Source organism: Elaeis guineensis, chromosome 16 (genome assembly GCF_000442705.2).
Source record: "Elaeis guineensis isolate ETL-2024a chromosome 16, EG11, whole genome shotgun sequence".
Lineage (NCBI taxonomy): Eukaryota > Viridiplantae > Streptophyta > Magnoliopsida > Arecales > Arecaceae > Elaeis > Elaeis guineensis.
In genome coordinates this window covers 37,767,123-37,794,217 of record NC_026008.2, presented here as the reverse complement: position 1 = coordinate 37,794,217, position 27,095 = coordinate 37,767,123, and the positions used below count along the sequence as shown (strand labels likewise).

Here is a 27,095-nt window from a genome sequence, read left to right as displayed (position 1 = left end):
AGGACCTCAGGAAAGCAAAGAAACGTATTTACCAACACCAAGTTTCCATCCCAGCTGCGGTTCCCTAAATGCTTTGTTTGCATAACACCAGGAAGCATCAAGCATAAATTGACGCATGGACTATGGAACATGGTTACTTTTAGGAGCAAATTACAAATTTCAAATTGGTATGAAACAAACTTGATGACAATATTATTTCAGCGTAATATGAAAAAAAGAATGTTTGAATTAGAGTTTCCTAATGAAATGCTTACTACTCGATTCTTATATGCAGCCTTTTTCCAATGCATCTACTTCTAACTTACTCTTAACTCCAGAGAAAAATGGCTCCATCATATCATTTATCTCATAGATCTCAAGAATTCTAAAATAAAATCCGATGCATAATTATATAAATTACCAAAAACTGAATCTTGACATACTACTTTGAGCGAGCCTAATTCATTAAGGAAAACCAAATTGTAAATTACGGATCCAAATCCAAATCAAGCGGACCAACCAAGTAATTAACCAAAATTATTTTAAATCAATCACCAAAAACAATATTCCAGACCAAAACCACTTTGCTCAACCTTGTTCAACAGAAATGTCACAATGATATGTCAATAGAGTGCCACTTTCTGTGTAGGGTATCTCAGGTTTGCAATTACCCATGGGACATCCGGAACAACAATTTATTATATATATATATATATATATATATATATATATATATATATATAATGTTAACAAGCCAAGTCTTGACCGGCCACAGGGCAATGCAAAGTTGGAAAACTCTACGAATAAGGTCCCTAATTTTGCAATAAACGTCGAGTCTCAATATGTAAATTAAATGGCATGCCATCCAAGAGCATCTGTTTTGCGGTCAGTAACTTGAACCGGTTTGATGTTTCCAGCCAAAAGGTCTTTCACAGAAAGTGCACCAATAGTAAGCTCTCCTCTTTTCTGGTGACAACATATGACACTATAATCAGAACCTTTTTTTGCCCTTTTAAACACTTCTTTGGATAAGCAACCATCATTGGTTAAACAACCAAGTATCAATTATACTACAGACGGGAGTAAAGAACGTAATTGGAGAATCATGCACTGATGGTTCTTATGCCCAACTGTTGGAAGAATAAGACATTCTAGAATTTTTCCCAGGTAGGGTTCCACCAGCTACTTGCGTTAGAAGCTTATTTCATCACCCTTGCCTTGATCTTGTAGGGCAATTGATCAGATTTTGCGCCGATATCCAAATAATTGCAGACACATATAGCCTGATTATAGCTTCTGTACGAGTGCTCTGCTTGTTTTAGAAGTTCCAAGCTGCAGTGGAGTAAAACAAAGTGCGATGGACTTTGATCTACTTATTGTCAAGGGCTAGTACAAGCCTCTTCATTTGATCTGTCTGGTCGATTCACCCGGATCCTGACACGCTTCCCTTTGATATAACGATATTCCCATGTAGGAGGTGGGTATTTCTTCTTTAACTTATCATACTTGTCCAACATACCTAATTTCTGAAATACATCGCCAAGCATCCTCACTATTGATCCATCAGGCCTGATGCCCAGTTCTTCCATGTCAGCAAAAATCTAGAGAAAAAACAAGGAGTAGCATGATTAAATACTGAATATATGAAATAATAAATAAAAAATGCTTCAATTTGCCCACCACAAGGGGGGAAGGAAAAAGGACCCAACCAGTTCTCTGTAGGAGGCAGTTTCAGCATTTTCTCTGACAAGGAAGAGCAATGCTTAACAGCCTACAACAACACCCAAACTCACACTAACCGCTTCAGTCAAAGGGTGTGGAAATGAGTCTGAAGCGAGTGAGAAAAGGACCACACCGGGAGGGAAAAAATCGTTGCAGTGCATAATATGCAATAACAAGACTAAACCATCGACAACAAGCAAATTATCAACTAAACTAAAACCATCTGAAGAAGTTTCCCAGTGTCATGAATGCCTTTTGAAGTTCGATAATAGATATGCCAAAATTCTGGTTTGGAAGAATATTTTTTTACAGCTAGAAATATAGCAGAACATTCCACAAATTGTCACCATGTCAGATCAACAGCCTAAAACGCTGGAAATGGAAAAGAAAGAAAGGGATGTGCTTTCATATTGTTGGCGATGCATTTGATGCCAAAATTTACATAAATAATTTTGTGACTGCATCATAACAGAACCCAAATATTATATGTAACTCATGATCAGCTGAATTGCTTTGCTAAGATGACTCTACTAATTATTGACAATAACTAACAAAAAGAAAGGGATTGTTTGAGTCATTTCTTCTTCATTTTAACTTGTTTTCTGGCCTCTTCTTGTGAGAAAACTTTTAATCTACCCTCCAGGTTTCAAATATTGTAAGCTCAAGCTCAAACATTTAAAAGGAGATTTGTGCCAAGAACTTCATAGTTTAAACTCATTTAAAACTCATAACCTATAACTTAGTCTAACATGTAGTACTCGGTCATTGGTTGACCAATGACTAAAACAACACTCCAATCAGATCATTGATTAATGTGTTACAATTAGTCAGGACCACTGTATACGTGTGTGTGTGTGTGTGTGTGTGTGTGTGTGTGTGTGTGTGTGTGTGTGTGTGTGTCAGCACCATGATCTATTGGTCTGTCAAACAAGAGCTACTGATCCCTGAAACTAGTTACATATATACATATAGCAGATAATATTATAACGCCCTTCCTCTAGAAAGAGTGTTAAAATTATCTTCATCTTCAAAGTTGATGGCATCTTGTGATCACTGACAACTAATTCACATACAAGATTGTGCTATAGTTCACTAAGTTTTCTATTAATATCTCTATCATCAGAATTAAAGGAAAAGGAATGTTTTCCTATATGCAAGGTCAGTTATTTCTCTATATAACAACTTCTTACAATATCACAACTAGAGGACTAGAGAACTGGCTGATGACCAACATATCAAATTGATAAGGTTAGATGTTAAAGAAAAAGATATGACTTATGAATATATAAATGTTGCCTATTGAATATAAATGTATAAATTCTATGCTTAAAAAAGAAGATGTATTGATGTGTTCTATGCAAATATGTAAACAATGTTTAGAAGTTTATGTGCATGCAAAATAATGTTATAATTCAATTGCATCCTAACTTTTGCATTCAGAGAAACAAACTGTGCAGCCCAAACATCCACTGTAGTGCAGGTTAGAATAGGCACTCATCATGATGGACACTCAGATACAGAATAATAACACATGCAAACATGCACATTTGGGATGATAAGGATGGCAAACTAACAAAAAGGGATCACATTGTGTTACCTCAAACATCTTTTCATGCATGCCCTTATTGTAGTATAACGTGATCATTTTCATAAAGAAAACACGAGGTAAGCTTTCCAGATATTGGGAAAATATCTTCATATAAAGTTCCTCAGCCTCTTCCAATCGCCCATCCTCAGCTAAAGCATTTAACAAAGTGTAATAGCTTCCCATAGTCTTTCCTTGACCTTTGCTGAACATCCATTTAATCACCTGCAGCCCCAAATTCATGAATTAGTGAATATAGGAAAAAATATAAAAGACAGAAAGCAAAGAAAAATAAACAAAATAACTAGCTAGCCTAGCTCAATAAGAGCTTGTCTAATGAAATGATTTTGTAGCACCTGAATTATTCTCTTCCACTCTTTTTCAATCTCAAGTGTCTTCAATGCCTTCTTCACTGCAATCAGAGGAAACTCTAAGTCCCAGGCAATGAATGAATCAAGAGCTCCGTAAACTTCCTCCTTCACATTTGATAACCCCTTTACCTGAAAGAGAATAAAAATATCATTTTTAGGAATTTAACAAAGACAAAAGCTGAGTATTTTTAATATTATTATGCACATACAATGGCAATGCAGGGTGAAAAAAGTAACTTCTTAGTATCATCAGTAGAAAGCACATGCTCAATTTTCGTGTTTTGCATCAAGTTCCAAACTGAGCATTGTGGGGTTTTCACTTCATGATCAACTTGTTTCCTAAAAAATTTTCCTGCTATTAGCACTGTCATAGGCATCGCCTTGTTCCCCCTTTCCCCTTATATAGGCCATCCATTAGTTTATTTTTTCTAACATCATCATATCAACACCAAGAAACCTTATTCCATCCATGAAGGCTCAGGGTTCTGAATTTTTCTTGACTATTTACATATACTAAGTTATGATCTTAAATGGAATTACATAACCACAACAGTATAACCCTATGCAAAACTGCCAAGCGGCATTCCATCCATTCATGACCAGATTTATCAAATCACCATGTCCAAGTGCCACTAGCTCCATAGGCGAGCTTTATCAAATCACTTTTCCACTACTTCTTTTTCCTTAATTTGTTCTAAGCCTTTCATGCAAATCCAAGCCCGTCCTTACTATCATCTTCGCTGGTCTTCGTTGAACGTGCTAATGTCATTGCACTCCACTCTTCACCACTTTATTGATGCAACTTAAAAGCTCAATTGCTGAACATATAATATTAGTTCTGTCATGTATCAACTCCAGCGTTCTCATTATTAGGATGTTCATACTAGCGTTTAGGCCATCCTTATTTCTAACATGCCAATGCACAAGTTATTCAAAGAATAGCATGGATGCTTTGATAAAACAGCTAGCAACCTAGTCCCAGTCACAAGTTTGAGCTAAGAAGATATCAATGAAAAATACATGATGAACCATATGAAATCAGAATTCAACATATGCTTATGATATAGGTCTGAAGATGGAATTTAAATCTTTTAGAGATTGCTTATGCATTGGGTGGTCACAAGATGGACAACAATATGTTTTAAAAATTTATTTATGGTCAAGAAGAACTCAGACCAATAAATTTTGGTTTCTATGTCAAAATACAGATGTGCTAGTCATTATCAACAGTATGCATTCTCAACTCATATGGCTGAACACGCATTTTATTAGACCTTCTTTGTCTGTGATGTTCATTCCATGTAAACTTATCATGTAGGTAAAAATATGTGAGATATGAATATTTAGTTTTTACGAATTCTTAATGCTATAGATCATAATTAAAGGTGAAGATCTCCAATTTGAAGGCTCATCAATGATTTTGCCCTGATAAGATTTGGCATAGAGCATATTGGAGGGACCATAGTGACTCTTCATATAATATATATTGCAATATTACAATGCATAATGATCTTACACATTCAACAAACTTTTGTGACTTGGAAATGGTCCCGATTCTCTTTTGGGATTTCCATACGCGAGGAAATCTGGGTCTCGGGCCCCTTGCACCACAAACCTGTCAAATGTACAGAGAAAAAGAAGCAATGTGAGATAAAAATTAGCAAAAGTATTCTCTCATACCAACTTTTCTTTTGCACATTCCAAGTATTCTTACTGGAACCTAATGAAGAGAAAGATCAAATCTAATGTTAAGTTCAAAAACCATTATAAGATCTCTGCATTAAATAGTTTAATGATTCTACATATTCTAGACAATGGTGCATTCAGATACATTCATGTATAAGAAATTAGGAAATAACAACGGTAAAACAACTATCCATATTTTCAGTTATACACCATTAAAAGTTTGTTCCAAAAAAAAAAAAACATTATATCTCATATAGTGATAGTTAGTGAATAGGTTACAGCATGGATGAAATTATATTTAAATAGTTGGAATGTGGATTAAATACAAAGTCTTTGATCCTACTCCAAACATGATTACCAATTTTTAGAAACTTTTATGTATATCAGCAATCTAAAAAATGAAGCTCACCACTATACCATTTGGCTTTTGAGATACATTACTCAATTCCGGTCTTCCTGCCATAAGTGATGAAGAATATCTCAAACTGAGCATCCTGTTTATCTATACAATTAAAAATTCAGATTAATGTAAGTCATCATAATGTCATGACAGCACCAAAAAAATCTAAAAATAAACTTATTACTGGAAACCAACAATGTGAAAATGAAGCACTAGTATTCTTTTGGAAAAAGTAATCACAAGAAGAAGCTCTGAGCATCAGATTAATCTACACATAGATTTTGTACAAATTAATCTAGCACAATCATAGTCTGAAATAGATTGTGTACACCTCACAGCCAAGACCAAAGTGCTTTCAATATCAGTTTCTATTCCAGAAACAATCTCTTCTACCAGCAGTCAAAAGAGAATTTATGAGGGAAATTTGTAGCCACTTTTGCAGGTCATCGCACATAAGGATTTCTCAGAAAACAATTAACTATACTAGCATACTTGTCAAGAGGAAATCCTCGGTTTCAAAGAAAGAATCCAAAATAAGGGACACATATTCCCTCTTCAAAAAGGGGGCAACCTACTTTATCAATTGCTTTTATTCCACCTCCTGATGGGCGTCTTTGTGAACATTGCACTATTTTGTGTTGCCACAAAGGTCAATCCCATTCCAAAGTTTTTAGTTAATTAAGCTCAAAGCCAGGCAAGTAACAGCCTTGCCCATGAATCGCTTGTAAAAAATACCACAGCTGACTCAATCTTCTCTAAAACATGGAATTAAGAGCTCACCAACACGGTACGACATGGCATGATATGTAAAATCCCAGTTCCTTACCAGCACATGGCACTGGCAAGTTACCGGCATCAGTACACGGCATGCTGTCATGTTGGTGTGTGCCAAGCATGCCAAGAACTGGAACAGAATGACAAGGCATAATATGTACCATGCCAACTCCATGCCAGCACACCACCAGCATGGAATTTTTGAATCCTCGCTTTAAAATCAAGAAGAAACATCACCTTCTTAATCCTTATCTCAGAATATGAATTAACTCAAACTTCCAGCATTGGATGTTGCTTGAAAAAAAAGTAAAAATAAGCAAAAATAGGTTGATGACTCAGCACACTACACACTCATGTAGAACCTGAACCTTTTTTTTTTTTTTTTGAAATTTCAAAATGAACTACTGAAGACCTGCAACACTGTAACCTTGACCTGAAAAAGATCACCTCCGCCATTCCAAATTCAAATGATTCCCACCATCGATAGCAGCTTGACATCCCAGCAATCCTGTCAAATAGCTAATATAGAATTTATTGAAGGATTTCCTCACTTCTATCTCCTTGCCCAAATAATACTAATCAATGATGATTCACCTCCACAGTTGTAAGCCTAGAGTGCTAATAGATAAAGAATTGGGATCTTTCTCACAGTATTGGGGTTGAGTATTCAAATAGTTTAGTTTGCTCAGCACAAACTTGATGGCTAATACAGCCTTATCCATGGACAACCAAGAAAGGTATTCCCTCTTTTAAAGCCTAGGAGTATCACCTTCTCAATTCATTTTCCATAACACTAAATATTTAAAAAAGAAGCAAAAGGATAGGCAACTTATCATCCCACATTATTCTAATTGCTGCCCTTCTTTAAAAAGAATTAATGTGACATGCCCTTGCAACATGAAATATCACCAATTACAGGGTTACCTACCTAATCCAACACTGCAACATCCCAAGTCACATATTAACAATAAGAACAGCCTCTCTTGCAACGATATCATGTCAAATAACTGACATATGACGAACTGAGATTTAAGAAACTTCCTCACTCCTTTCTTCCTGAAACATCAGCCAATTCACAAGGCCACTAAACCTTCATGATATTTTCTCCAACAAGAGATCATTAAAAGAAGTTGTGCCAACTGAAAAAACTCACAGAAATTAGACAACCAATTCAAGCTGCTCAACTTCGCTGCACAATCTTAGTTAAACCCTAAAATTTATGAAATCGCAGCCATTCCCAGGTAATCCCACACGCTCAACAAAGCACACAACAACTATAGTAACCAAAAAAGGAATCTTTAAAGAAAATTCTAAGAAAGCGGTGAACAAAAAGGATACTGCGGAAAAGCATTCCTCGTATATATTAAATTTTTATGACATCATGTAGCAAGAACACAAACGTGCACTTTTTTGCTTCAAAGAAAGCAAACCGTGGTTGCCAAAAAAAAAAAAAAAGAAATCTTTCATTGAGATTTCAAGTGGGTGGTGATACAAAAACAAAATTATAACTTCGAAAAGTATTTCTTCAACAATGGTGATTTCTATGCCATCATCGTACAACAAGGTTGTAAAAAATATATATATCTTTCCTAAAAAAGCAATCAAATTCATATATGAAATGAATCAACGATGGAAGAACGCTCATGTGGTCATTGCCCGAGATTAATCACCCCAAGGGGTTGAGTTCGGAAAGAAAGAGACGGAGGGAGATAACGAAAAGGAAGAGCGGGAGGGAGACAACGAAGTCGCAAGCGTTAGAGACTTTTGAGGAAAGGGAATACCTGACGAGATATCGAGATCTGGCGGCGGCGAGCGACTGGAGCCGAAGCCCGGCAAGTGGAATCGAGGCGAGAGAGAGAGAGAAAGGGAGCGAAAGCTATGGCTAGTGTGGGAGATGAAGTGCCGCCGGAAGCAAAAAGCGTGGACGAGAAACGGGAAACCAATCCACAAAGGTAGAAATCCTTGCGTAGGCTAAGTCACACTAAATGCCGTATACCAAACTAATAAAAACAAAAATAGGACTCATATTTTAATTAATGGATGGTTGGAAGTTGAATTGCATTTCATTGGTTATCTCATTAATTTTATTGATTATTTTATTGATTATAATTTTAATTCAACTTTCAATCATCCATCAATTAAAATATAATTTTTATCTTTGTTATTCAGTTCTACATATTTTTCTATAAAAAAAAAACTAAAAATTATAGACGTATGTGTTTTTCTGTCAAAAAAAAAAAAATGATTATAAAAAATTATAAGATTATCTCTCCAATATTAATCTAATTTTATTTATATCTTTTATATTTTAAAAAAATAAACTATTTCTTCTGATGATCGATATATTTCAATATAATTTGATCATTCACTTAGCAATAAATAGTATTAACTTTTCCTTTTAATAGGTAGAAATATTCTTCACTCATTGATAGATTTGAAGAAAGAAAGGATAATTATTAGGATTTAATGCCTCGAGATTCAGTCCACATTGAGCCCACAGCGAGGTCCTTGATGAAAAATGGAGTCCAACGAGATCAAGATCACTACAAATGGAGCTCGGATGGAGGAGATACGAGCTTTTGAAGTCGGCACGAGACCCAAAGTGGTGAAAGACCGCCGGCGGCCGGTGGTGTGGCCGCAGGGGACGGAGCGCGGCCCAGACGGGGCCAATGCAGGGGGCCCAGGCACGCGGCCCAGGTTGGCGCGCGGCCCAGCCCACATGCGTGCCCATGAGGCGCGGCCTGGGCCCAGCACCCGATGCGGGCACGGCCCAGGCCTGCGCATGTGGGTCGACCCAGGCCCAGGCACAGCGCCTGGGCTTGTACCCCGGTCCACGGTGGATCAAACGGTTCACGGGCGGGTCTGTGGACCGCCTGGGTGTTTTTCAGATGTTTCTTGCGGTCCACGGTATTATTCCATGGACCGATCGCGATCGGACGGTCCAGGGAGTTTCCGATGATGATCCAATAGTTTGGAGCCTTAATTGGGTTTGATTAGGACTCTTAAACCTAATCTAATTAAGTTTTAGCCCTTTAAAAGGGCCTGAACAGTGAATTGTGGTCTATGTGGTCTTCATGCGGCCTGGTTTTTTGTGGACGTGAGAAGGCTTCGTGCGGTGCAGATGATCAGAATCCGAGAGAAGAGAGAGAGACCGCATTGTTGAGAGAGGAGCAGGAGGCTCCTGGATAGCAGACGCCGATCACTTCAGGAATTCAAGGGGATCTTTCAAGAGAGAGAGCTTTTGTGAGGGAAACTTCTAGTGAGAGAGAAATTGGATATACGAGGGTTGAGAGTGAGATCTCTTCTTGTAAATTTTTTTTTTCATAGTGAAGTTTGCATGCCCCGTGGAGGCGAGTCCTTTTGTGGCTGATCCACGTATTTTGATTGTTTTTGTTTTATTTCTTCTTTCTTTCTGCTGCATCGCGTGGTACTGAAAAAGTCCTAGGAGGTAGTGTCCTGGCCAGACATCTACCCAACAAGTGGTATCAGAGCAAGGCGGTATAAGGACGCAGATTGCAGCGGTGGTGAGCAAGATTGAAGATGGAGAAGACAGGATCAATCAAGATGGAGATCAACAAATTTGATGGTAAGAGCAATTTTTTCTTGTGGCAGGCAAGGGTGAAGGACATGCTCATTCAACAGGAGTTGATCAATGCTCTCTTATGCGATGAGAAGCCGACCATCATGGAAGTGCAAGATTGAAAATGGCGACACATGCAGGTGGTGAGTACCATCCGCATGTACCTAGCGGATGAGGTGGTGATCCATGTGCTGAGCGAGACTTCTCCGACGGTACTGTGATCGAAGCTCGAGAAGTTGTACATGGCGAAGTCTCTCACCAACACTCTTTTTCTCTGGAGGGCAGTTTTACCAGCTGTGGATGGCTGAGGGACAGAGCGTGCAGGAGCATCTAAGTCACTTCCAAAAGATCCTCACCGACCTCCTCAGTGTTGGCGAGAATGTTGAGGAGAAGACCAGTTTTGCTAGCATCGCGTCCACCTTCGTACGAGTCCTTGGTGACTACTCTTCTAGTGGGGAAGAGCACTATTAAGATGGATGAGGTCACTGCGGCGATACTCCAGAATGAGGTTCTCAGGAGGGAGAATCCGGCTTCGAGCTCAGGTGGCGGTAGCTCAACTTTGGTGGCTTCTGGAAGAGCAGAAGGCGGTAAACGGAGTGACAGGAGATCGCGATAAGGGCGGTCCAAGTCCAGGAGGGACTTAAGCAAAATCAAGTATTACCGGTGTGAGGAGCTGGGGCATCTAGCCAGAGATTGTCCTCAACTCAAAAATTGGACGGTGGCTGCTGTGGTGACGGCCGACAGTAATTCAGATGGAGATGTTCTGGAGATATCTGACAAGGTATCTACTTCTTTCCAGCAGTGGATATTAGATTCTGCATGCCCCTATCATGTATGTTGCAGAGAGGAGCAGTTTGACTTCCTGGAGAACAGTGAGGGCACTGTATATCTGTCGGATGGATCGAGCTGTACGATCAGAGGCATCGGGATGGTTAGCTGGAAGATACATGATGGTGCAGTGAGGAGATTGGGGGAGGTCCGATACATACCCGATTTCAGACGGAATCTTATCTCATTTAGCATACTGGATTCGAGAGGCTACAGGACGGTAGCTGGTGGAGGAATCCTGAGGGTGCTACGCGGCGATAGGATTGTGCTGAAGGTGAAGAAGGAGAGCAGAGGATATTATTACCTGACAGAGAGCCCAGTGTGAGGTGGAGCTTCGGGAGCCAAGCGAAGCCCAGAGCTAGGTGGAGCTCCAGGTGGAGGTGGATCGGGCATGAGACAGGAGACTCGGGAGGACGAAAGGCGACGTCGCAATATGAGATTTCTATTACCGCAGGATGATGCCCCGAGCAGATCTCCGGTCAGGAGGAGCACAGCATACGACGGAGATAGAATCGAGCGGTCTGGCTCGACTCTCATATTTGCCCATCCATGATCAGCAGGCGATTGCCCCAAGGTATAGAGGTGATGAGATCCAGAAGCTCTCGGAGTTAGGAGAAGGTCGAATATCGAGTCGAGATGGAGATTGTTAGGATTTGATACCTCGAGATTCAGCCCATATTGAGCCCACTACGAGGTCCATGGCAAAAAATGAAGTCCAACGAGATCAAGATCACCCCAAATGGAGCTCGGATGGAGGAGATACGAGTTTTTGAAGTCGGCACGAGACTCGAGGTGGTGGAGGACGGCCGGCGGTGGGCTGGCGGAGCATCGGTGGCGCAGCCGCAAGCAGCGAAGTGTGGCCCAGGCGGGGCCAACGCACGAGGCGTGTGGCCCAGGTGGGCGTGCGGGCTCGCAGGGCACGGCCCGGGCCCAGGTGCCCAGTGCGGGCGAGGCCCAAGCCCACGCGCGCGGGCCGACCCAGGCCTAGGCGTTGCGCCTAGGCCTGTACCCCGGTCCACGGTGGATCGGGCGGTTCACGAGCGGGTCTGTGGACCGCCTGGGTGTTTCCCAGGCATTTCTCGCGGTCCACAGTACAATTCCATAGACCGATCGCGATTGGACGGCCCAGAGAGTTTTCGGTGATGGTCCAACGGTTTGGGGCCTTAATTGGGTTTGATTAGGACTCTTAAATCTAATCTAATTAAGTTTTAGCCCTTTAAAAGGGCCTGAACAGTGAATTGTGGTCTGTGTGGTCTTCGTGCAGCCTGATTTCTCGTGGACATGGGAAGGCTTCACGCAGCGTAGACGATCAGAACCCAAGAGAAGAGAGAGAGAGATGCATCGTTGAGAGAGAAGGAGCAGCAAACTTCTGGACAGCGGACGTCGATCACTTCAAGGGTTCAGGAGGGTCTTCCAAGAGAGAGAGCTTTTGTGAGGAAAACTTCTAGTGAGAGAAAAATTGGATATACGAGGGTTGAGGGTGAGATCTCTTCTTGTAAAATTTTTTTTTCATAATGAAGTTTGCATGCCTCGTGGAGGTGAGCCCTTTTGTGGCTAATCCACATATTTTGATTGTTTTATTTTATTTCTTCTTTCTTTCTGCTGCATCGCGTGGTACTGAAAAGATCCTGGAAGGTGGTGTCCTGGCCATACATCCACCCAACAATAAGAAAAAGTGGATGGGAAGGAGGGGAATGAATGAAGAGGGGAGAAAGGAAAGGAAGAATGATGGGTTGCCAATAAGAAAGGTAGAGAAGGAAGAGGCCACCATGGAGAGGGATGGCTTATGAGTAGCTTGAAAGAGAAAGATGATGAGGAGGAGAAATAAATAAGGAGGAAAAAAATGATGGAGAAATAGATAGAGGTGGAGGGAGCCACCACAGAGGAGAAGAAAATGGTGACGAGGAGGGATGGGTTGTCGATGAGAAGGAATGGATGTGGAGCCAACCATCATAGAGAGATAGGACTCATAGATAAATTTGGAGGAAGAGGATGAAGAGAAAAAGTTGATGAATAGAAAAGAGAGGAGAAGAGAGAGGCCGACAGTAAGAAATAGGTTGGAGGAGGATAAAGAGAACAAGAATGAGAGGAGAAAAGAATGGAGAGGAAGGAAAAGGAGAAGGATAGGATGCTGATAAAAAAAAGCGGAGGTAGAGGGGGTCATCGTGGAGGGAGATGGCCTATAAACAACTTGGAGAAGAAGGACGATGAGGAGGAAAGAGAAGAGGTGAATAAATTAATGGAGGTGGAAAGAACCACCATGGAGGAGAAGAAATGGATGAGAAAGAAAGGGAGAAAGGAGAAAGAGGGACATCGGAGATGGAGGAGGGGATCAATTAGAGAGTAGGGAGGAGGTAGAAATAAAAGTATTTTTGTTATTCAAAGAAAAAGCTAACACCATTTGTTAGTAAGTGAATGACTCGACCATATTAGAACATATCGATAACTAGAAGAATCAATTTGATATTTTTTAAAATATAGAGGTGTAAATAAATTTGGACTAAAATTGAGAGGATATTTTTATAATTTTTTTTAAATTAAATCATTCGTTAAAGTGTATAGGTGAAGACTAGCAACTAGGCATTCTGTTTTGCACATGCGATGATTAAAGCCACGCATTTAGTTTACCACTTATATTGCCAAAAAAAGAAAAAAATATATTTTTTCTCTTATTTTCATAATATATTTTTTTATTGATACATATTCTTTGGTCCAGTGATACATACTAAACAAATTAATCATCAAATAAATTAATACATAATTCTCAAAACATGCAAAGCAGTACACAAATGAATCATCAATACACAATATATGGCCAAATGATATACACATAATAATTAGTCATTTGACAATCTAATACATAGTTCTAAATAAATTATATACAGTTTCCAAAATATCATGTTCATCAGCACAGTACATTATATGGTGTAATATATATATATATATATATATCAATTTTTTGATATATACTGTAAGCTTTTTTGATACGCATCTAATAATAATCTAATATGCATCTTTAGATAAATTGATACATGATTTTCAGAATATGAAGTTCACCAATACATATTACACGGCTAGATGATACATACTTAGCAAATTAGTTATTTAATAAGCCAATACATATTTTTAAATAAATTGATATATAGTTCTTAAAAAATTATATTCATCAATACACACTACATGATTTGGTAATATATACTAATCAATTTTTTGATACATACTATAAGCTTCTTTGATACATATCTAATAATGATTTAATATACATCTTCAGATAAATTAATAAATAATTTTTAAAATATACTTTTCATCTAGAGATATGTATTAGATCATTATTGGGTGTATGTTAAAAAAACTTGCAATATGTATTACGAAATTGATGAGTATATATCACAAGGCCATATAGTGTATACTGATGAATATAATATTTTAAAAATTATATATTAATTTGATATATTTGGTTGTTAGATGACTAATTTACTAAGTTTAAATCATAAATCGCATACTGTATATTAGTAAAATCTATATTCTAGAAACTGTATATCAATTTCTTCTTACTTAATGATTAATTTGTTATATTATATGATCATGTATATTATATATCGATAAATAATATGTATCGAAAATATAAAAAAAAAAAGAATACCATTTTTTTTATCATGAAAGTAAAAAAAAAAATTAATATTTAGATTTATTTTTTTTAAGATTGGTGCCAAGAGCACGTAGCAAACTATAAAATCCATCCCATAAATTTTTTTTTTTTAGTGCCCGTCCGGTATGATTTTTGTCCCACCCGCTTCGACAGATCTGACCCAATTTTATTCACCGTTTTACCCTTAGTGTGCGTTTGTGGCGAGGGTATTGGATATTTTTTTTAGTGGAAGCCTTGGATGGTGGAATTGGGCCAAACTTGACGTGTTTGCTCCAATGCCTCAGAGAGTAGAAGATTGGGGTGATAACAAGCACGGTTGTGAATTTTTGGAGAAGGATATAAGTGAGAGGCCCTTGGACCGTTCCCTTTCTCTGTATTCTTCCCATTATATTGCCAAGCAATTTGTGCATTATTGAGTGCAGAGACCTAACATTCTTCCGAGGTTTGAAGGTAGTTCAGGTAGCAAAACCATTTACCAAAGAGTAGTAAGTAGGCTTGATCCTTCAGGCTCTAGATTTTGCAACTTCCCTTGGAGAGGAGACGGATCTTTCACCTTATGTTTGAAAGAAATTTGGAAAGAAATGGCTGCACTCTTCCGGTGTATGCATTGAGGAAACAGTATTTGACCCCGTGGTGCTGCACATTTATTTACCCATCAGGATGATAATTGACAATATCAAGGTTATTGGCATATGTTGCGGTCAATCCCCTGAAGCGTTTGATGTCAGTGAAGAACACCTACAAAAGAAATTCATACTGATCGGAGTTGTGTCCGACGAGGACCCTCCGATATTTAAGTCAGTGAAGAGTGGTTGAACAGGAAGTAGAATATCAAAATTATATCAAAATTGACAGAATATCAGTCCAGAAGTGTCTTACCCCTTGTCTGTTCCTTTATCTTCTCTTTATAGGTGATTCGGATGTAACTGTCGAGCACGTGGTCTCATTTTTTATGATACTAAGGGATAGTTACCCCGATTATCGGGCCATAATCATGGAGTTAGTGGGTAATTTATGCCCACTAACGATTGTGGCATGTAGTTATTATCCACGATTGTAGTATCATGATTATATATTTGACAGTCGGTAGTTGGACAGTTGGCCATTTGACAATCGACAGTTGGTTGTTTGACAATTGGCCGTTTTGATGCTGGTATGGTCATGAAGATGGTCCGTCGGTCATGATATGAAGATTGTTAGTCGACCATGAAAATGATCAGTCGGTCATGACATGAAGTCGGCCATATAGATGGTCAGTCGGTCATGACATGAAGTCGGCCATATAGATGGTCAGTCGGTCATGACATGAAAATGATCAGTTGGCCATGAAAATGTTGCTTTAGCCATGATGACTCAGGTTCAGCCATGATGACTCTAGTTCGGCCATAATGACTCTACTTCGGTCAGATGACTCTCATAAGTGCTGAATTCTGAAAGTTTCTTCTCTTTCAGAGCCTCTCATCTTGAGATCTCTTAGTTCTTCTTATATAGGTATGGAATAAAGGGCCGATCTTGAATATGGAAGCCGACGTAGAATCGGAGGGAGCAAATCTGATTGTGCCAATAACTGTCTTCCACTCCCAAGTTCAAAGTGCTTGATGTGTTGGATGATGGAAGTCAGCATATCTTCTGCCATGACTTTGAGTCCCGATTCTATGGTCATTTTAGTTGATAATGAAAGAAAATTTTTTTTTGTTACCAGATCTTAGTCTGATTTTATAGCTTTCAGTTCGTAGTGAAATAAATTTTTCTTTATGTTCTCTTTGAATGTGATCATCATTTGTCATAGATAACTGTTAAATATTTTCTGACATATCGAAGTCGAGTTGGCATATTCTTCCGATCGATCGTAGTCGAGTCGACATATTGTTCCGTCTAATTATAGTCAAGTCGACATATTATTCTGTCTGACCATAATTGAGTAGGTATATTATTTCATCCGACCACAGTTGAGTCGGCATATTATTCCGTCCGACCGCAGTCGAGTCGGTATATTGTTCCATCCGATCATAGCCAAGTTGGCATGTTGTTCCGTCCGACTGTAGTCGAGTCGGCATGTTATTCCATCCGACCAGAGTCGAGTCGACATGTTGATCCTCTTGAGACTCATTTCAATCCAGAGATCAGTATTTTTCTGCTTTGGCCCTTCGGGGCTTGAGCCGGAGCTTGTATTTGTCATTGAATCATCTTTCAGCTGGAGCTCATATTTGTCGGCATGTTGTTCCATCCGACTGTAGTCGAGTCGGCAAGTTATTCCATCCGACCAGAGTCGAGTCGACATGTTGATCCTTTTGAGACTCATTTCGATCCAGAGATCGGTATTTTTCTGCTTTGGCCCTTCGGGGCTTGAGCCGGAGCTTGTATTTGTCATTGAATCATCTTTCAGCTGGAGCTCATATTTGTCGTCGAATCATCTTGAGTCAAAGCTCATTGTATCATATTTCAGTTGAAAATATATTGAAAATCGAACATGTCGTTCAAATATATTATGTCGTAAGGATAACTTTACTGAAAATACAATCATAGACTGTTGGTATTTCATATCTGAAGGGCAATTGTTCCGCCATAGAAAAATATTATTGTAGATTGTTCCATTGATCTGAAACATGATCGTAAGTCATTCCATTATAGAGGAGCATAGTCATTATTTGAAGAAACTTTTTGAATCGTCGATTAGGATCGATTAATCATTTGGAGGGAGCTTTCCATATCATTGATCACGATCGACTCCTCGTTTGGAGAAGTTTTCTGAATTATCGATCACGATCGATTCATCGTTTGAAGAAGCTTTCTGAATCATCGATCACGATCGATTTGTCGTTTGGAGAAACTTTCAGAATCATCGATCATGATCGATTCATCATTTGGAGAAGCTTTCTAAATATACATCGTCATTTCTTCTTATCAGTTTTGTGGGGGAGGGATAGGTGGCGATCGGTGCATTGAGAGTGATGAGCTAAGTGGTGTGGCCAATCCCGTCGATGAGACTGTCTTCGAAATTATGCCACCATCAATTGTTGGCTATGTCGAAATGAGGCAGCCAATGATTGGCGGCATCGATTTGAAGGAACGATCGAGGATGATGGGTCTCCCTTGATTGTTGCTGTGGAGCATGGGGCTTTACGTTCTAGCTCAGACAACCTCTTCCCATGGAAAAATCGCTGGCCATTGTTGATGGATGTCTTCTGGGCTTGTCCTCTTGCCATTGATCTTTCAGAATTTGTTTGCCCTCCTACCTGACGCGCCAATCTATTACGGCCAATTCCCTAGAATGCCTAATGCTGGTGAAGAGCATCTGCAAAAGAAGTCCACACTGATCTGAGTTGTGTCCGACGGGATCCTCTTATGCGTAAGTCAGTGGGAAGTGGTCGAACAGAAAGTAGAATATCAAAATTATATCAAAATTGATAGAGTATCAGTCCAGAAGTGTCTTACCCCTTGCCTGTTCCCTTACTTCTCCTTTATAAATGATTCGGATGTAACCGTCGAGCACGTGATCCCACTTTCTGTGGAACTAAGGGATAGTTACCCTGATTATCAGGCCATAATCATAAATTTAGTGAGCAATTTGTACCCACTAATGATCGTGGCATGTAGTTATTATCCACGACTGTAGTATCGTGATTTTATATTTGGCAGTCGACTGTTTGACAGTTGATCGTTTGACAGTCGGCCGTCGGTTGTTTGACAGTCGGGCATTATGATGCTGGTTTGATCATAAGATGGTCAGTCAGTCATGAAGATGGTCCGTTGACAATAATATGAAGTCGGCCATGATATATGAAGTCGACCATGAAAATGGTCAGTCGGCCATGACATGAAGATGGTCAGTCGGTCATGAAGATGTTGCTTCAGCCATGATGACTCTGCTTTGGTCAGATGATTCTGATTCGGCCATAATGACTCTGCTTCGGCCAGATGACTCTTATGAGAATTGAATTCTGAAAGTTTCTTCTATTTCAGAGCCTCTTTTTTTGGGATCTCTTGGCTCTTCTTACATAGGTATGGAACAAAGGGTTGATCTCGAATATGAGAGCCGACGTAGAATCAGGGGGAGCAAATCTGATTATCCCAATAGTATAGTAAATCAATTGATTATAGAAGATTCTAGATGTAATCGGTTGTCCCTCGATGGATTTTCTAAGCCTACCAAAGAAGCTATGAAGTGTCTTATTTTTTCTCTTTTTTAGAAATTACGGTGGCGACAGTAGGATGATACCGCCCAAATTCAAGTTTGCCGCTACCACTATCTGGAGGATTCAAACTAGTTTAGCCAAGTCTAGCCGGTGATGGGACCAAAAGTCTTTTGGATCATGTCATATTCAGATAGAAATTTTTATATCCATTGTGGTGCAGAAAGGAGGATATCATTAGTTTCATATTAATTATGAATTAAAAAAAAATTAACTTAAATAAAAAAAGATTATTTTTCTCATGTAATGAATTTTTTGAGAGATAAAATCATAAATCCCATGGATCAGAATAGATAATACCTCACGTACGGAGCCATAAGCCCTTGGATACAACAGTATCCATTTTAATCCTAATATATACTTATAAATTTTACCGAATGTAGATTCAAATCTAAATTTTAAAAAGTTTCTTTAGATCTAGATCCAAATATTTGATAAAAAAATATATATCTAATAGCACTTATATCTAGAATAAAAACAAAAGCTTTGATTATTTATTATACCTATTTAGAACTCCTTCAATATATTATGATATTTCATATTTAAAAATTAATTATTTTTATATTTAAAAATTAATTATTTTCATCTTTTTCTTTATAAAAATAGAAACTAAATACGATATTTTCAAAGCTATGTTGTTTAAAATATTTAAAAATAATAATAACTTTGACACATATTACGAGCTCTCTAAAAATAGATTTTCATGACCATTCTACGTATATGCTACAATTAAAAAATTATAATGATATTCAATAAAAAAGATTATTATTTTTATATTATATATTATATTTTAATTTTTACTTTTAATATTGTTATGCGAATCTAGTCAAACTAATGACTTGGACCTTTGACTAAGTTGGTCCCTTTGTAGGTTTAATAACTATACTACCTACTTAAGCATGTATTGTGTACGCAACTGCATAATAGATTCCACTCTCATCCTCTATAATTATATCATTTATATTATTTTTAATATTAAATATTACTCAAAATTTGATTCATATATCTAAATAATATTTGACTTATATCCAAATTTTACTAAAAAAATATAGATATAACTAATATTTAACTTATATTTGTTTAAAATAAATATAGATACGCTTGATATTTAATTAGTATCTGCATTTATTTAGAATAAATATGGATACTAATTTCGATATTCATTTACTATCCATATCCACATTCTTATCCATATGAGAAATATGGATATAATCTATCTAATCTGTATCTAATTGAATCACAAATTCCAGCTAAATTAAATTTCAAATCAAATGAACAAGCAAACCAGTACCAGCTATCAAGTTTATTCAAAATGTACAGTTTGTGACTTGGTTTTGGTTCACATAGAGCCCAACCTTCCATAGCAGCAATATCTAGCAGTCGGCAGTTACTCCTTGACAACTTTAACAGGATCATTAGGCTCGACATAAAGGCATATGCTTGTTACAATGCAAGATCTGCATCCAGTTCATGTGTGCCGGCATAATATCCATGTATACTAACTGAATTTTATCTTCCACCAGATTACAGTCAGTGTGAATCTTTCACTGGAATTTTCAAAAATACACACAATTATCAAAATTTTCAGAAGCACCCCATTCTTAATCAGATGTTTTGGGCAATCATCTTTCCAGTTTCTAGTGGTATGCTTTCAACTTCTGGGCTTTGGCCCTTTCATACATATGGGTCGGGTCCCCCCAACAAAAACGAAGACAGAAGCACCCATTTAGTTATGATCATTCTAATCTTCACCAGAGTATAACAAAGCCCTTTCAGTGACAGCAAATTAATTCCAACTGATTCTGATTCATCTCATTACGTATAAGATTATTCGAGAAAATTACATGCATCACACACACTCACACGTGCATGAGAGAGAGAGAGAGACTATCCAACACAGTACAGCTGCAAATCCAAAATTTTGCTCATCTACAGACCCATTCAACATGGGTGTCAGGGTGCTTAGGGGCTCAAAACCGACCGGCTCTAATGTCTCTATCCAAACGCTCTGCATTGAGAGTACCAGGAAGCTCCCTGAAATCTTCATTGAATATTGAATACGCACTGCATATGTATTAAAAAAAGATCTAGTAAGCCAATAAAACACCAATAGACTACTAGAATAAGAATTAAAGACAGAAGTCAGCAAGCATCAGAATGAGGAAAAGAAATTAGAGAATAATAATGGAACAACACAAACAGTATCAAACTGCTAACACGAATATGCAGTACCGTGAACTGTAATGCAGACGGTAAATACAAAATTCAATTGCCAGAGTTAGATGCACTCGATCACGTATAATCTTTATGAACCTCTTTCAGACAATTAACCCTTTCCCTATGAGAAAATGACAACTCTGCTGTTGGACAAACACAATGATATTCTATACAAAGTCTATATTTCTCCAACTTAGGAATTTTTATGCTGTGCAAAGATATCAATTTTTAGTGCCAAGACATATTGGTTAATGATGGAATTTTGCTTTAACAGGCTCTTTGGTTTTCAGCATTGGAAATGAATTTGATTCTTGATATTAAATTCTGCCCTCATCTTAGACTCTACACAAGTAGCAAAATCAGGAAAGCTTGCTCCCTTGTTGCACAAGCTATAGTTCTGTAGCTCAAGATGGGTGACCTATCCTCCAACTGGCCTGGTAGGTTCCAGGCCAGGTGCACACTAGTCCAAAACTTCTGTTGTCAGGAAATTCTTACCAAACATGGACAGTTAATATTGGATTACCATCTGGTAACAAAATGTTTTCAAAGCTCTACGATACATTGATCAAGCGAGTTGATTATAGATGAAATGTTGCTTATTGGTTAAGGTATTATGTCAGTTGATCTCTCCATTGGATATCAACCATATTGCCAGAATCATGTGTTGGAAGCACAAACTCTGTAGGAAATGCTCAAAAACAGATCCATATAGTCTGACATGATAGTTTGAAGCCCAATTTATTTGAGGATCCAACTCTAAACAGGAACAAGGATAGAAAAAATTTAATTTCTATAATCAGCTTCAAATAAATGCAACAAGCTTGTTAATTTGTACTTTCAGTTCCAACAGTGAGAAAATGTAAAATGACTACTTCATGTTTTAAAAAACATGAGATCTACTGCATTACATTCTTGAGTCACAAGCCCCAATGTAATCACTTGTGAGCTAGCAGCTCAGTGTTAATTTCCTCATCGAGAACAAGCATCCCCTTCTAATGGACTACAATTTTTAATACATACATCACATTAACAACCACATAAACAAAAGTAAACATCAAATAATATGCTCTGTGGAAAGAATTCAAAAGATAATTAATCCTTGAAGGAGATATTTAAGAAAGCAAATAGTTTAAGCAAGCAGATGGGATAGTGCAAAGTTACAATATATAGAATTCTCAATTCTATGAGAAAGCTGGCGTAAGGTCTATCAGGAGTAACAGGATTTTTTTTTTCCTCATTTTTGCAGTGTAAATAAGAAAGCAAAAAATCTAAAAATGACCAGCCTCAGTGTCGACGGGCCAAACTCAGAGACAAAAGCTTTACATAAAAATGATACATACCTAAGATCACCATGCTGTCTCCTTCCAAGATTCAGAAGTATGATTAAGAATCCTGTACCAATTATCTGCACAGAGTGCCAAGTACTTGTGTGAATCAAGAATGAACATGAGTGCCTATATTTGTAGAAAACAACAAACAAAAATACTCAACCATATTTCTTCAAGTCTATCTTTTACAGTGTCATCAATGTTCACGGAAGGTTCATATGAACCACTTCATGTACCAATGGAAACTCAAGAGGAAAAGGCATACTTACATATAAGGGTCCAACACCCCATCTGTGAGCAACAGGTGCCAGTGAAAACCATAGAATGACACCAGCCCAAGCCTTTAGACTGATAGAGAACATTGCAATCAACACGATATCTGTTAAAATTAATAAGGATTGTAGTCACATGATCTGCATATGATTTTCTTTCATGAGTAAATATATATAACATATATATATATATATATACCAGGCAATCTCAATTTCTCATGAAGAAAAGAGAAAATCATCCTCTTCCACCGGCTTGTCGACTGTGGGATATGAAATTTCTGGATAACCAAGACATGAAACGTAAATCCTAAGGAAGAAATTGATTTTAATTTTCATGTAATGTAGGTTAAATAATGCCATCTAACCAGTTCTTCTTCTTCATCATCACTGCCCTCATGAAGATGCTTGGCAGGTGGCTTAGGCATGACAGCTACTATCAGAGAATCTGGAAAACATTGTACCATTAGCAAATTACAAAACAAATCAAACCACCAAGTAATATGCATCACGTGCATTTTAAGGTAAAAATGAAATGCAAACTACATTCACTTGCTTACTTAAAGTTGTGATAAAAGGCTTATAGTCATTGCTCCTCGTATTTGTCTAACTAAATAATTTTCAGTTAATAAAAAAGAGCAATAAAAGCCTTTACCTCTTTAGATGTCATGCAAACATCATATGGCTTGACTCACTTGTAAAAGAATAAGTGCAGTTTCATAAGACTAGAGAAGCAGTGAAGATTACACTGGGTTAACATATCAGTCAGATCAAATGTGGAACACAGAAATGATGGAACTATATGTGGGTTTACATGTGTAAGTAGATTAGTAGAATTTAGGACATGAGATTTCTCAAAATATAATATTCTGAAAACCTAGAATTTAATGAATGAAAAGCCAGAGTAATGTTAGGAAAGTATTGAAGAAAGGTGAATGAAAATGATGATCAGCATTCTTAGTGGGGTAATTCAACACTATTGATATCTGATTGTACATTACTACGAGGAGCCAAAAAAATTTAAGTTATACAACCTGCATTGTTGTGGTGGATTGCAATGTTAAGCAGTGATTGCGAGGCAGGAGCATATTACAAGCATTGGGGTGCCAATTTGAAGGACTGCTTGAATATATGTTGAAGAGGAGGAGATATGAGCTAACATGGATGGCATTTGAAATAATGAACAGATTTCAAAAAAATTATAGTAACACCAAATATAGCGCTTATAAAAAATTTTTGGCAGGTAAGATCTCATAAAGTAAACTCGAAATAGCATAGCCAAAGTTAGATAGTTAAATTTACAAGTATGATATTGATCAACTTCAACAAACATATGTTGATCTTACTATAACCAGGAATTCACAACCAAGATCTTAATCGCTTTCCATCTTATTGCAACAGAATTCACCATTACAACAAATTAAACTTTCACCAACACCCATATTATAAGTTCTCCTCAACAATTCTAAAACATATTCTAAAGATACCAGCCTAGCTCGAAGGCCAAGTCCAAACTCCACTGTCGAAAAGTAACCTAATGCTGAATCTGATTCACAATTAAATAAACATAAAGACAGTCAAGGATTGATACATTTTAAATCAACAACAGAATAAATTCCTTCTCACAGATTCGAACCATCACGTCCAAAGAACAATTCAAGGAAACAAGATTCAATTTTGATGGCTTAATATTCAAAAAGCTTATAAATTTAAAAAAGCCCACAATTTTTAACAACCAAAACGAATAAAAACAGCAAATAGAGAACTGAAAGTACCCCCATCCTCGAGTCTAATTCGCGCATCTTCATTCCCGTTCTTGTCATGGAGGGTCTTTCCTCGCAGCACAAGCTTCAATCTATCGGCCGGAAGCCGGCGCTCGGCAGCAACCAATCTTCTCAGATCGCAGACCTGCGACGACTCAATTGGGGCACGAGAGAATTCTGAGAGATCTTTCTCGGATCACAGAGGTTGGGATTGGGGATTAGGATTAGGGTTTAGGGCGCTGACCTCAATGGGAGAAGATACTCGGATTGAGGTGGGGCGGGCGGGGCCGATGGTTTTGAGGGTGATCTCGACCTCGCGCTGGTCGCCGGCCATCGTTCTCGGCGGTGGATCTCCTCTCCTCCCTTATTTTCCGAGAGAATTTTAAAAAGAAAAAAAGGGAAAAAAAAAAGAAAAGAGAGGAGAGGTAGAAACCCCCGGCGGCCCACCGAAACGTAGACTGACCCTGGCCCAAATCAAGTTTGTGAGTTCACATCACGTGCCTCTGGCTCTGTGCATTCTGGTTGTTTTTGTGGAGTAAATTTTGCACAAATAATCCACTTGATTATTAGTTTTGTAAAAGAAAGTTGGATTTTTTTTTGCACAAAGATATACAATTGAGAGTTATTGGATAATTTTGCATGGGTTTAAGCACAAGGCATGCAATACACAAATTAAATATCTATATACATTTATTTAATATCCGATACATATATTTTGAATATATTTGTTTAAGTTAATGTCCCTCTTGTACTCCAAGAACGTAATTGTTGGAAGATATCTTAAATGTGTATTAATCTTTTTTTTTTTTTGCAAAGCTAATAATTAAGTAGATGTTTTATGCGAAATCTATTTTGATAATTTTGTAAATATATATATCCTACTTTTATTCTTCAAATTCAACATTGTTTTTTATTTTTTACAATTTCAGAATAGTTTTTAGAGCTAAGGATAGAATTATTCTTGGCTCTTTTGAGTAAAAAATAAAATATTTATGTTTTGAACTCTAGACTTTTTGAATTTTATGTAAGGCCTGTTTAAAGCTTGTATATGAAGTGCTGAAGACTTTGTGCAATTATTTAAACGCGGTACCTAAGAGTTTGGTTTATCATCCTCATGGCTCATATTTGCATGATTGATCTTATTTATTATTTTATTTGCCTGCACTATATCATCTACTCAAATATTGAGAGTTTTGATGAATGCGACCCCTCTCATGAAGAGCAAGAGAAAAAAAAAAAAAAGAAAAGAAAATAACAATATGATAACAAGCTTGCACGGGCCATTCTTAGTGGTTATATAAGTGAAAAATAGAATTTGCACTAGTTTGTGAATGAATGATTTTATTATATAATTAATATTAATATGATAGAAAATTTATATAGATCCTGGATGAAATTTGATAATGAATGATTCAAAATATAAAAAGAGAATCATCGCAGAATTGTAGAAATTTAAATTATGAATCCATAAGTATTATGTGAAAATAATATGAGTTTTAGAATAATTTTTTTTATATTAAAAAATTATGTTCGTATTGAAAAGCTTGTACAAGTTTTTAACGCTTCATATATAAATTTTAAATAGGATTTTGTACAAATCTATAAACAAAAGTCAGGATGCATTGATTGTAATTTCTAAAAACCATCCCAAAATATATGAAATAAAAAAATAAATCTGTAAAATAAAAATTATATTTTTTTACAAAATTCACACATATTTTTTTAAAAATAAAAATATTTTTGAAATTATATTATTAAAAGTTTTATGGCATGTAATCTTGTTCAAGTAAATATATAGAGTTTAGAATCCAAATGGTAGAAAATTGTTGACCAACCACGTCATGGTTTTCTCATTTACTAGAACTCAATATATCCCATTTTTAGGACTTTTTGCCTATTTTAAAATATTTTATTCATCCTCACAATTTCTTTGAAAAAAGAAAAAGTTCAAAATTTAAAGAAATGATAAAATATATTTATTTTGATATATATATATATATATATAGAGAGAGAGAGAGAGAGAGAGGAGGGGGGTCAAGTTGATCGAATTTAGCCCTGTTGGGGCTACGTACCCAGAGTATGAATCTTCCTCCTTTATCAAAGTCACGTGAGGTATTGTCCGCTTCGAGACGGGGCGGGCCCCACATGGAGGATTTCTGAGAACTCCGTCCGGTTTTGCCCCGCAAAAGATGCCTCACGTGGGCAAGGGAGAGTCGCACTCTTAAGCAGTAGACACTCTCGACTGTGGTCGATATGGGACTTTCGAGGCTCAGCCTCTCGATGCCCGACCCACAACATAGCCCCTCCAGCCGAGAGGGTCTATGCGTGAGTGTGGAGACGGGTTTCCCTACCTGGCGTGCCAATGTTGAGGCTACGTGCCCAGAGTATGGACCTTCCCCTTTATCAAAGTCACGTGAGGTATTGTCCACTTCGAAATGAGGTGGGCCCCACATGAAGGATCTCTGAGAACCTCGCCCCTCACGATTTTGTCCCGCAAAAGGTGCCTCACGTGGGTAAGAAGGAGTCGCATTCTTAAGCAGTAGACACTCTCGACTGTGCTCGATATGAGACTTTCGAAGTTCGGCCTCCTGATGTCCGACCCACAACAGGCCCTATGCAGAAAAAAAAAAAAAAGATAACAAGTATTTCATCCATCCATTTGGATTTGAAAAATATAAAAAAAAATTCAGAAGATAATGTAGATGGGATAAAATTCATGTACCATCCATGCAGATGGGATGGAAACACACG

General features: G+C 37.6%; 2 protein-coding genes across 3 annotated transcripts; both read right to left on the bottom strand.

Moving 5' to 3' along the window:
- Window positions 1–766: 766 nt before the first annotated feature.
- LOC105059580 (pentatricopeptide repeat-containing protein At4g21190) lies at window positions 767–8,457 on the bottom strand. Of its 2 annotated transcripts, none has more exons than XM_073250167.1 (6): window positions 8,299–8,457; window positions 5,761–5,845; window positions 5,174–5,272; window positions 3,643–3,786; window positions 3,299–3,511; window positions 767–1,580 (listed from the first exon to the last, which is right to left on the bottom strand). In XM_073250167.1, the coding sequence occupies exons 2-6, from the start codon at window positions 5,779–5,781 to the stop codon at window positions 1,359–1,361; spliced, it is 699 nt and encodes a 232-aa protein (XP_073106268.1). In that variant the 5' UTR covers window positions 5,782–5,845; window positions 8,299–8,457; the 3' UTR covers window positions 767–1,358. The 2 variants fall into 2 exon arrangements, with proteins under 2 accessions (XP_073106268.1, XP_010941220.1); XM_010942918.3 differs by having other exon boundaries at window positions 5,753–5,845; window positions 8,299–8,449.
- A 12,086-nt stretch (window positions 8,458–20,543) lies between these two features.
- On the bottom strand, window positions 20,544–24,793 carry LOC105059579 (uncharacterized). Its single transcript, XM_010942917.4, has 7 exons — window positions 24,589–24,793; window positions 24,357–24,489; window positions 22,950–23,029; window positions 22,784–22,862; window positions 22,582–22,691; window positions 22,325–22,389; window positions 20,544–20,831 (listed from the first exon to the last, which is right to left on the bottom strand). The coding sequence occupies exons 1-7, from the start codon at window positions 24,676–24,678 to the stop codon at window positions 20,738–20,740; spliced, it is 651 nt and encodes a 216-aa protein (XP_010941219.1). The 5' UTR covers window positions 24,679–24,793; the 3' UTR covers window positions 20,544–20,737.
- Window positions 24,794–27,095: the final 2,302 nt, after the last annotated feature.